A 12,365-nucleotide genomic window follows, 5' to 3' on the forward strand; every position below is an offset into this window, starting at 1 on the left:
AACATTCGTTTAACCATTGTTTCTTGCAAAGAAAAAGCCATACAATAGGACTTAGGAACACACACCTCTCAAACAAATTGCATTAATTGATTGGCTGTGACAAATCCAGTGAAGTTGTCAAGCATCATCTTATGACACATTGGCTAGGTTGATATCTGTACATTCATATTGCAGTATTCTAGTTGCTATCTGTTTGAATTTGCTTTTCCATTTGCACAAAATGATAAGCAGAATGTTTACAGTACAATTTTCCCCTAAGATATCAAACTTTTTCCACAGTCAATTACAGCAAGAAAATTGTTGAAACAAAAGTCACTTCATTTTGTGCTGAATATTCCTTTAGTCTCCTGTTTTGGCTACAGGAATCATCCTGAATTGTACCCTATTTCTGTTCTTAAATCTGGAAGCAGCCTAAAGTAGAGCTCATTTCAGGTAAATGTTACTGATAAATAATATTTAGAGATAAACTTTGAAATTTCAAAGTGAACCACAACATTACAGCATGTCTGATGCTGGAAGAGTTGTTCAATATCAATTTTATTTATGTATACATTTACAGATATATCACATTCAAACATGTTTTTGTAATAGCTAACAAAAATAATCATAAGACCAGTAAAAGGAATTAACCCCCAGTAATGTTATATAATAATGATACAAACTACAGGTAATCCTTGACTTACAAAGATTCGTTTAATAACCATTCAAAGTTACAACAGCACTGAAAAAAATGGCAATTTTTCACACTTATGATTATTGCAGCAACCCCATGATCGAAATTTGGATTTTTAGCAACTGACTCATATTTATGACAGTTGCATTGTCCTGGGGTCATGTGATCCCCTTTTGTGACCTGACTAGCAAAGTCAATGGGGAAGTCAAATTCACTTAACAAGTGTGTTATTAACTTAACAATTGCAGTGATTCACTTAACAACTTCTTTACTGCCTACTAACTTCACTAATTGCAGTGACTTACTTAACAATTGTGGCAAGAAAGGTCATAAAATGGGGCAAGACTTACTTAACAACTGTCTTGCTCAGCTACAACGTGGTTGTAAGTCAATGACTACTTACATATATATATATATATATTTACAGTAATAAATCAGTGATGCATTCATCTTGAAAAATAGTAACAGTATATTAAATAATACTTCAAAATATAATTTCTTTAATAAAAATAATCCCAGAACAAAGAAATTTACAATTATTAGATCAAGAACCGCCTTCTAAAACCAACAATTTAGTAAGAGAGACATAATATTAACCAATAATATAACAGCTACCCAATACATGAAATATTCAGACAGGTCAGAAATCAAATTAAAACGGATTAAAATTGTCCTACTTATTAATTATGACTTACTGTATTTATCCCATTGATTTCAGTGGGGGGGGAATGACTAATTAGTCTACCTTCAGCTTAATAAATTACAAAAATAGTTAAGAAAGTCTTCGATATTCAATTAAGTACCTTATTTCAAATAATAGCATTAGATAGTATGGCATATTCCATAAATGTTTGCATAACTACATAAATCGAGGTTCTGTCTTGGTTAGAATAGAAAAGGAGCATAATGGCTTGCGTGGTTAGGATGCGGGGATGGAGGTTAATGAGCCCATGTTTGAAGTACAAGTGCTGCCTTGGGGTGGGGTTGAGCTCCCATCCTTTGCTCCAGCTCCTGCTGGGGAAATGAAAGGAGCCCTCAGTTGGGTGTCCCCCCCAATTGGGTGTCCTTTCAACCCAGAAATGCCGCGGTGTTTCTGACACAGATGCAAACAAGGTTAAAATAGAGAAAAGGAATACTTGAATAAAACAGGTAATCCTTTTCATTGTTCTATATAGATTTGGGGTTTTGCTGTAGCTATCATTTTTGAGCAGCTTTTTTTTAGACATCGATCCACCATTCCTTCTTTCTCTCCCAAAAGAAGTACATACTTGGCATAGCCCCAGAGATGACTTGGCCCTATTAGCTGGTCCTGGATAAGGTAAGTGTTGTGTGAAGACGATATGAAGTAATCGCACAGCGGGAAATTCATATCTTGGTAAACCGTTTTGTTCTCCATTTTGAATAAACTACACTCTTCTGACAGCATGTATCGTATAAAGCCTTCGATGGTCATCTCCTTCTGGCTTCTCGCTAAAGGTGATGGTGGAATTAAAAGAAACAAGCTCAGTTTTTCAGAGTTATGTTCCAAATGAAACTAGGCAGAGTAGAAATGGTCCACATATTATTTCACCAATTCTTAAACTGCACATTAAGACTTACTTTATTTCATGTCATTAAACGCTACATAAGTCTTGTCCAATCAGGAGACCTGCAAAAATTTTAGTTAGTTTAACCATATATGCACATGGAACCAGGCATAGTTCTTTCATAGGCTTGTAGTAGTGCTGTAAAACAAAATTCTTTATTTATTTATTTATTTATTTATTTATTTATTTATTTATTTATTTAATTTATTTATTTATATGCCGCCCAATCCCAAAGGACTCAGGGTGGCGTACAAAATTAAAACAATCATCGAGAATAAAACAATAAAATAATTCAATCATACCACAAGTCCGATCATGTCCCGCCCCCACCCCCCGGGGACATCAGCCCCAGGCCTGCCAGAACAGGAGAGTTTTAACGGCTTTCTTAAAGGCCGGGAGTTGTTCGAACCTCAGGGGGGAGTTGATTCCACCAGGTCGGAGCCACCACAGAAAAGGCCCTTCCCCAAGGGCCCGCCAGCCGACATTGTCTGGCCGACGGGACCTGAAGGAGGCCCAATCTATGGGACCTCACCGGTCTCTGGGAACTGTGCGGCAGTATGCGGTCCTGTAAGTCACCTGGCCCTATGCCATGAAGGGCTTAAAAGGTGATAACCAACACCTTGAATTGCGTCTGGAGACCCACAGGAAGGCAGTGCAGCTCGCGGAGGATAGATGACATGTGGGCGTACCTTGGCGCGCCCACAATCGCTCTCGCGGCTGCATTCTGAACCAACTGCAGCCTCCGAACGCTCTTCAAGGGTAGCCCCATGTAGAGCGCATTACAGTAATCCAGTCTTGAGGTGATGAGGGTATGAGTGACTGTGAGTAAAGCCTCTCGGTCCAGATAAGGCCGCAACTGGTGCACCAGGCGAACCTGGGCAAAGGTCCCCCTGGCCACAGCCGATAGATGTTGTTGCAAATTTAGCTGTGAGTCCAGGAGGACACCCAAGTTGCGTGCCTGCGCTGAGGGAGGTAAATTTGCCCCCCCCAGGACTAATGATGGACCATCCAGTTGACCTTTGGGAGGCAAGACCCAGAGCCACTCGGTCTTATCAGGGTTGAGTCTAAGCCTGTTCACCCCCATCCAGACCCTCACATCTTCCAGGCACCGGCACATCACATCGACTGCTTCACTGAAAGGACACAGGGTGGAGATATATAATTGGGTATCATCCACGTACTGATGATACCTCACCCCGTGTCGCCGAATGATCTCACCCAGTGGTTTCATGTAGATGTTAAAAAGGAGGGGGGGACAGGACCGAGCCCTGAGGCACCCCATGATCGAGGTGCCTAGGGGTCGATCTCTGTCCGCCCGCCAGCACTGACTGCGACCTATCAGAGAGGTAGGAGGAGAACCACCGCAATATGGTGCCGCCCACCCCCACCTCTCCGAGATGATGCAAAAGGATACCATGGTCGATGGTATCGAAAGCCGCTGAGAGGTCAAGAAGCACCAGGACAGAGGAGTGACCCCTATCCCGGGCTCGCCAGAGGTCATCGGTCAGTGCGACCAAAGCAGTCTCAGTGCTGTAGCCGGGCCTGAAACCAGATTGAAAAGGGTCCAGATAATTAGTTTCATCCAAGGATCGCAAGAGTTGGGACGCCACCACCTTCTCTACAACCTTCCCCACAAAGGGGAGGTTGGAGACAGGACGAAAGTTCTTCAAAACAGCTGGGTCCAGGGAAGGCTTCTTGAGGATGGGCCTCACCACCGCTTCCTTTAAAGGTTGCGGGAAAGACCCCTCCATCAAGGAGGCATTGATTATTGCCTGGAGCCAGCCTCGTGTCACCTCCCTACTGGGAGGGGCACAGGTCCAATAAACAGGTGGCGGCATTCATTGCCCTCATGGCCTTGTCCACTTCATCAGGGGTCACAGGCTCAAACTCACTCCAGATAACATGACTAAGACCAGCCCCCGGCAACTGGCTGGCACTGCCCAGTCGGAGTCCAGGTCTCTCTGAATCTGAGCGATTTTGTCCAAGAGAAACTGAACAAACTCCTCAGCTCTCCCCTGCAAGGGTTCCTCCGCCTCCTCCACTTTAAGAAGGGAGCGGGTCACCCTAAACAGGGCAGCTGGGCGAGATTCTGCGGACGCAATAAGTGCGGAAAAGCGAACACGCTTTGCCACCCTTATCACCACTAAATAAGTCCTAAGATAGGCTTTTAATAGTGACCGGTCAGATTCAGAGTTACTGGCCCTCCAACGTCGCTCTAGACATCTCTTGTGGTGCTTCATCTCCCGGAGCTCCTCAGTAAACCAAGGCGCCCTCCGGGGACCACCACCACAGAGAGGTCACAAAGGCGCAATTCGATCCAGGGCCCCGGACGCCGCCTCATTCCAGGCCGCAACCAGGGACCCGGACGAGTTGTGGACAAGGGAGTCAGGTATTTCCCCAAGCTCCTCCTGGAACCGATCTGGGTCCATTAGGCGCCTGGGGCGGAACCACCTAGTCGGCTCCCTCTCCCTGCGATGGGGGAGTGATGCTCTGAAGTCCAGCCTCAATAGGAAATGATCTGTCCATGACAAGGGTGAGATCTCTATTCCCCCTAATTCCAGATCATGTCTCCATTGCCCCGAGAGAAACACAAGGTCAAGTGTGTGACCACCCCTATGAGTCGGATCCTGGATTACCTGGGTCAGGTCCATGGTTGCCATGGAAGCCATGAACTCCTGCGCCGCCTCTGAGCGATCTCCGAGTGATGGTAGGTTAAAGTCCTCCAGTACCATAAGTTTGGGGAACTCCACCGCTAACCTGGTTACTGACTCCAGCAACGCAGGCAGGGCTGTTGCAACGCAGCTGGGAAGTAGGTACATCAGCAGCAAGCCCAACTGAACCCATGAACCCAACTTCAATAGGAGGGACTCACACCCAACAACATCCGGGGCAGGAATCCCACGAGGACTCAAGGACTTCCGAGCGATGACTGCCACTCCCCCACCCCTGCCCTGATGTTGAGGCTGATGGGGCAACCACAATAGTTTCTTTGAAACTTTGAGCGAAGTTCTCTTTTATACAGTGTTTCTCAACTTTAGAAACTTTAAGATATCTAGACTTCAACTCCCAGAATTTTCCAGCCAGTTATGCTGGAAGTTGAAGTCCACACATCTTAAAGTAGCTGAAGTTGAGAAACATTAAGCTAATACATAATAACCCTTCTCTGCAGTGCCTTGTTTCTCTCAATATATTTCTCTAAAGCTAAATTGGCTCTGGGTAATTTTGATTCTCCCTGTTATGGGAAACCCAGATACTCCATTAATATCTTGTCTGAAGCAAGCCATCACATTAAGCCATAATTATTTCAGCACAGCATGTGACCCAAACAACAGATAGGCCCAGAGGATTCAAAGCATTTGTTCCAACAAGGAAAAGGGCATCTCAATGGTATGATCCTGGTCCCATTGTTGGCCCTGCTTACAAATATTGCTGGTGAAGTGGAGTTTGATAATTTGGAGTTGACATTTAGCTTGTTGGGTAAACCAGCTCATTTGTTCCACCATTAATAACTGGCTCTTGCAACACAGAAGACGTAGAAATGTTGCTGGCCTTAAAGTGAGATTTACTGCTACAGCATTTTCAGGTTAGGGGACATAACTTTTCCGGGCCAGCATCAAAAAGGTTTTCACTCTCTTGTTTTCCTATTTTTCGAATGGAACCATTTATCCTTCTTCATCTGACTCAGATATTCTTCTGACTTGGATACATCTTTGAATTATAGATGTGGGTTATCAAAAAAACATCCCTATTGCAAAGAGAGTGGTCGGTGACTTACTATTTCACTCAGGTTTGTTCCACAAGATAACCTCACAAATATGTCCACAAGGTGTGGTTAAAAAAAATCAAGAAGATGTTCACAGACTGCATCCTGATGATACTCCTGTACTCTCAGCTTATGCAGCATGTTGACAATCACACAAGGGACAGATTTTCCCTGTGTGGATTCTAGAAAGTGCCCTTTCAATTCTTTGCAGCCCAAAGATATCTTTCCACAACTTAGAGACCTGGGGATGATCTGAGTGCCGAAATATTATCTCAGTTCATCCAGATAGGACTAGGTTAGAGATGATTCTCTAGGAAAGGCTAAGGTTGTAGGCAAGCAACAGAATGGAGCCACCAGAGAGCAGAGAATGTGAAAATACAGTAGTTCTTTTAATGATGATAATTGTGGCATCCTCATTACTTCCGTTCTGCTGTGTTACGCTTCTAAGTGTAAGAGTAAGAGAGTGTGTAAGAGAGTGTGTTGAGGCTGGGAAAGAGTGGAAGGGTAAATAATCAACTGATTAAAGGTGAGTCAGATGGAACTTAGACCAAGTGGGAAGAAACATAAGAAGAAGTGTTTCAGATCATTCAGAGATTCTGCCTTCATTAAGAAAAATGATGCTGGGATTTTGTTAGTTCTTCAGTTTTCCATTTACCCTTGAATGGCATTAAAGAGACATTTCTGAAGGCTGTATGTTTCTTGCTTCTTGACTGGCTACATGGGGCTTCCACAGGGAAGTGGAGGAGCAAAAGAGACAAGATGGGTCATTCTTTCTGTCCATGTGCCTTTTTATCTTTTTTTTTCAGTGATGTTCATGGATATGACTGAGTAGTTTCTTAGTCCCTTTTTTCTCCCTTTTAAATCTGAATGAATACCTCTCTTGGGGCTGTGTGCCAACAGTGTAATAACAACTTTATAATTATTTTTAACAGTTATATATTACTAATAAATGCTTAATTGAATTAGCTTTCCAGATAAGAAGTGTTTAGTTTCTGTGATATACATATTTTTAATTGGTTAAAATTGCATTGCTTCTGTCTAAAGCTCCTTTTTCCAAATCTAAAATTAGCCTGCTCTCTTTTTTTTTTTTTTTTTTAGGATTGTACTTGTTTCAAAAATTATTCAGAAGAGTTGGTTCCAAGTGCAGGGGGGCAAAAACACAGCATCTCTTTAAGACAGATAAACCTGTAAAAAAGGCAGCTACTTTAATGAGCCACATTAAAGATGTGGTTGTTTTAATGATTAAGCTCATTTAATGAGACATGTTAATGAATTTAATGGGTTGCATTAAAGACATGGTTATTTAAAAGAGTCGACTTCTTAAAGCTAATACATTTTTAGTTTTTCTAGAATTCATCATCCAAAAGTAGCTGCTTTAAAGAGATGCTGGTCTTGCCCTCCTATACATTCTGAAGCATCTCCTCAAATAATTTTCAAAACATTCACAGTTTCATTTCTTAATATATATAGTTTTATTCATCTTGGTACTTTTTATCCTTTTCTTCAAGCAATTTCTTTCCATATCCCAACCTAGACTACTTTTTTATCTGTTTTGTGCTCAATATGCTTTTTTATCTCTATGCTTTTCACTTCCACCTCCTCGATCCAGCTTAGTATGTTTTTTTTTTCTCTCTTACTGAGATACATTTCAAAATGTATCCCCTTTTTATTCTTCTCTCCTTGAAAATAAATTGTGCCTGCAAGTGACAGATTGGCTTGTAACACCAAAAGGCATAATCTCAACACTATGGGCTATATCCATTACGGGCAAGATTCTCTTTTCTATCTCTGTCCCTCCCCTGTTTTTTAAAACGTTTTATTGATTACATCTGTTACACAATTGTGCTTCAAAATGATATTGGAAGTCTGAATTGTGTTTTAAACCCAAGTACCCTCTTATTTTCATGACCCTTATTACCTCCAATTCCTTTTGATTCATGTCCCTTGAAGTTTCTTTGGCTGTGAACCATTGATCCAATACTTTTGCAAAAAGCTTAGAATATTCTGGATACTAGATTAAGTTTGTAATAATAAAAGTGTATGTCACACAGAATGTTGACTTATTCAGGGCTGAAATCCAGAGTTCTGCCCATTACACCAATTACAGTGATTTATTTTATCAATAAAGTTCAGACACTGAGGAAAACAGAATCACTCCAAACCCTATTACTCAGCAGGAAAAGAATTGTCTCAGTTTGCAAGTCACACTGAGCCCAAGGTTCAGAATTAGGCTAGATGTAGCTGAGAGCTTGGAAGCCGCAAGAGAGAATGTGTACTTTGATATGAAAACTACCCTTCCCTGCTATATTTTAAGTAAGAAAGCAAAGAAGAGCACTGCTCAAGAAACAGATAACACCTAGATATTTTATATCTAGGTTATTCAGGCTGTGCAATGCTTCAGGAATTTGCCACAAGTTCAAAACAAGTTTCAGAATCTGCTGGAAATGCAAATATAGCATTTGTCTGCAGCTCTTTAAAGCAGCTATGTCTTTCTCTGGAGGGTAGTATAATGTAAATATGTATGTATAGTGCTACATTCATATCTCTAATCTGGAACACTACACAATTCTAACCTTTATCTCTCTCTGCTCCTGCAGCAGTATCCCATTTTCATCTTCCTAGCAAAATCATCTTAGAACTGGCTAAAGCCTAGAAGTCTCCTGCCAACTGTGTACAAGGATCAAGAGGAATGGTAGTCCCAAAACAGAAAGCTGCCTAGAGTCCATTTTTATCTATTGCACAACCTGGCCAGTTAGCATTAGAGATTTGAATTCAGAAGGTATTCTTGTTAGAAATGTGCTCCTGAGCAAATGCTGAATCTAAAAGATGATCAAGTAATTGTTGTTGTTAGTTGCAAAGTCGTGTCCGACCCATCGCAACCCCATGGACAACGTTCCTCCAGACCTTCCTGTCCTCTACCATCTTCTGGAGTCCATTTAAGCTCACACCTTCTGCTTCAGTGACTCCATCCAGCCACCTTATTCTCTGTCGTCCCCTTCTTCTATTGCCCTCCATCTTTCCCAGCATTAGGCTCTTCTCCAGTGAGTCCTTCCTTATCATTAGGTGGCCAAAGTACTTCAGTTTCAACCTCGTTCTCTGAACTTGTTTGTTTTCCTGCAGATAGCTCATTTCTAGGTTAGCTAATATTGTTTACCTGGTGCTGTTTCATACTTATGTGGAAACATAACATCCCTAGTAGTTAAAGTCCCATTAAGCAGAAGAAACAATCAAGGAAGAAATAAGACCATAACCAAAGAACTATCAGAGAAGAAACCACACACCAGCCAAGACTGACAGGGAGATTCTCCTCTGCACTCATAGTATTACCTAGCCAAGTGTTGAACTTGTGCAAGAAAACAACCATGCTCAGAAAACACTAAGGACCCACAAGTGCAACCTTGAAGTACATATCTTCTCTACTATTTATCCACTTAAAAAGGAAATATTCATAATTACATAATACAGATGCAGAATATGCCTCATCCCAACTATTACTGAATCTGTCTTAGGCCCAGTACTCTTCAATATTTTTCTAAATTATTTAGATGAGAGAATAGAAAAGTAACTCATCGAATCTGCAGACACCACCAAACTAGCAGGAATAGCCAACACTCCAGAACAAGGGTCTTCAAACCTGGCCCTTTTATGACTTGTGGACTTCAACTCCCAGAATTCCTCAGCTAGCATGCCTGGCTGAGGAATTCTAGGAGTTGAAGTCCACAAGTCATAAAAGGGACTTGTTTGAAGACCCCTGCTCCAGAAGATAAGCTCAAAATACAGAAGGATCTCGACAGACTTGAACTCTGGGCCCCATCTAACAAAATGAAATTCAGTGGTGAGAAAAGTAAGGTTCTACATTTAGGCAAAATGCACAGATATAAAATAGATGGTACCTGGCTCAACAGTAATAATTATGAGAAGGATTTTGGAATCCTAGTGCACAATCACTTAACTAGGAGCCAGCAGTGTGCTGCAGCTGCCAAAAAGATTAATGCAGTTCTAGGCTGTATTAACAGAGGGATAAATTCAAGATCACATGAAGTGTTTATAATGCCTTGGTGAGACTGGATGAATATTGCATCCACTTTTGGTTCCACAATACAAAAAAAAAAGATGATGAGACTCAAGAAAGAGTGCAGAGAAGAGTACCAAAGACAACTAGGGGACTGTAGGCTAAAAGAACAGTTGCATGAATTGGGTATATGTTGTTTAATGAAAAGAAGGACAAGGGGTGACATGATAGCACTGTTTCAACATCCAAGGGGCTGCCACAAAGAAAAGGGAGTCAACCTATTCTTCAAAGCACCTGAAGGCAGAACAAGAGCAGTGGATAGAAACTAATCAAGGAGAGAACTAACCTCTAAATAAGGAGAAATGTCCTGACAGTTAGAACAATTAATCAGTTGAATGGCTTGCCTTCAGAAGCTGTGGGTGCTCCATCACTAGAGGATTTTAAGAAGAGATTGGACAATCATTTGTCTGAAATGGTATAGGGTTTCCTGTTTGAGCAAGGGGATTGAGCACAAGAGAGAGAGAGAGAGAAAAAAAAGAGGTAGGATGTTTTCTGCTGTTTTTTAAACCCAAAGATTCACTGACAGATGAAAAACAACCAGAAGGACAATTGATAAAGACCCATCTCACAACCTCGCTCTTGCCTTTGGCCCTAGTGAGCAGAAAGCTTCTACAGACAAAGTGATTGTGCTATCTCTGTCACACAGTAGCCCCTGCATTTGCACAACATAGGAAGTTTGATTTATCTAATACTATTTTCCTTTTTAGGTAGCCAAGCATGCTTTTTAAAATTTATTTCAATTTCAAGGCTACCCAACTCCATAGCAACCCCAGGTGGCTTACAGATAAAACAATTAAAAGAAAGCATATCAAGAAAAAAAAAGAAGACAAATGACCAGAAGACAGAATCAAAAACACAAACAGCAAAAAAAACACTTCAAAGGGACTCAACCACTCTCCCAGCCCTAAGCTTGAAAAAACAACCAGTATTTTAGCAGTTTGCCGAAAGTAAAAAAAAAAATTAAAAAATCTCTGGGGAATATTGTCCCCCAGAATGATGTGAATCTGCTACTTTTGGATTAGTTTAATTCTGTAAAGCCAGAAAAGTGTTTATTTTAATAGCTACTTTAGGAGAACAAACCTAGTTAGATCATTTTGCATTAAGGTTACTTTCAATGAGATGGGCAGCCATATAAACTTAATTACTAAATAACAAATAAATTTTAAGTCCTGTTGAAGTCAGTTAATACAACGGTATGTGAGAATGATCTTGAATAAAAGAGGAAGATCTGCAGACTAGACAATGATCAGTTAAGACTGCAAAATAAATGGGGCTGTGATAAAGGACTCAGAAAGGGCTTTTTTTTTTTAGATTTTTAGATTGTAAAAGCGAGTTGGGGAGAGAGATACTTTCAGACTTTCAAGATATATCCTTAATACAGGGAGTTCTCGACTTAAAACCATTAGTAACCATTCAAAGTTACAACTGTATTGAAAAAAAGTGACTTATGACCATTTTTCATAAACATTCTCAAGATCATATAGAATCAGGAGTCTAGCAGCACCTTTTCAGATCAGCAATGAAAACAATGGATTTTCAACACATTACCATATTTTTAATTGATAAAGTACACGTAACATATAACCTCCATCTGTAGAACTGCCGTCTTCTCTTCTTCCAATTTAAATCCTACATCAGTTTCAACAGCAACTTCACCATCTGTGAATTGTAGCTCCCCCCCCCTCCCCTAAAGCTTATGCCTCTTAATAAAAATTGTTACTCTGAAAAGGTGCTACCAGACTTCTTTTGATCTCAGATCAGCTGGGGGGAAACTCTAGAAACATCCACACAATTGCCAGTTAAGGTGTTAAGTCTTCAGAAACTAGACTCACAGATTGCACTAAGCCATGATTTGAATAAGCAAGAAGCGCTGGAGAAAATACAGTTGTTTGGGTTTAACAAGGTCATAAAATCACAATGGTTGGATTCCTATAGCAATAAGTTCCAATATCTCAGGGGCTGCCCCAAAGAAGAGGGAGTTAAGCTATTCTCCAAAGCTCCTGAAGGCAAGACAAGAAGCAATGGGTGGAAACTAATCAAGGAGAGAAGCAACCTAGAACTAAGGAGAAACATCCTGACAGTTAGAACAATGAACCAGTGAAACAACCTGCCTTCAGAAATAGTGAATGCTCCATTGCTGGAAGTTTTTAAGAAGACACTGGACAGCCATTGGCTGAAATGGTATAGGGCCGTGATGGCGAACCTATGGCACGCGTGCCACAGGTGGCACGCGGAGCCCTCTCTGTGGGCACGCACGCCATCACCTCAGTC

The 12,365-nt window shown here is 41.2% G+C and overlaps 1 protein-coding gene across 4 annotated transcripts in view; it reads right to left on the reverse strand.

The window, feature by feature from the left end:
* Positions 1–12,365, reverse strand: part of LOC120296831 (1-phosphatidylinositol 4,5-bisphosphate phosphodiesterase zeta-1-like) — a 63,838-nt gene that overhangs the window by 28,629 nt on the left and 22,844 nt on the right. For all 4 annotated transcript variants that reach the window (XR_005553595.1, XM_039318853.1, XM_039318852.1 and 1 more), the window contains one exon: positions 1,942–2,143. Coding sequence is in view for 3 of the 4 variants with exons in the window: in XM_039318853.1 (XP_039174787.1) it covers positions 1,942–2,143 (202 nt within the window). In the remaining variant the exon portion in view is untranslated. The remainder of the gene's footprint in view (positions 1–1,941; positions 2,144–12,365) is intronic.

Source organism: Crotalus tigris, unplaced genomic scaffold, assembly GCF_016545835.1.
Source record: "Crotalus tigris isolate CLP2741 ecotype Arizona unplaced genomic scaffold, ASM1654583v1 scf7180000021590.295515839:345692, whole genome shotgun sequence".
In the NCBI taxonomy this organism is placed as follows: domain Eukaryota; kingdom Metazoa; phylum Chordata; class Lepidosauria; order Squamata; family Viperidae; genus Crotalus; species Crotalus tigris.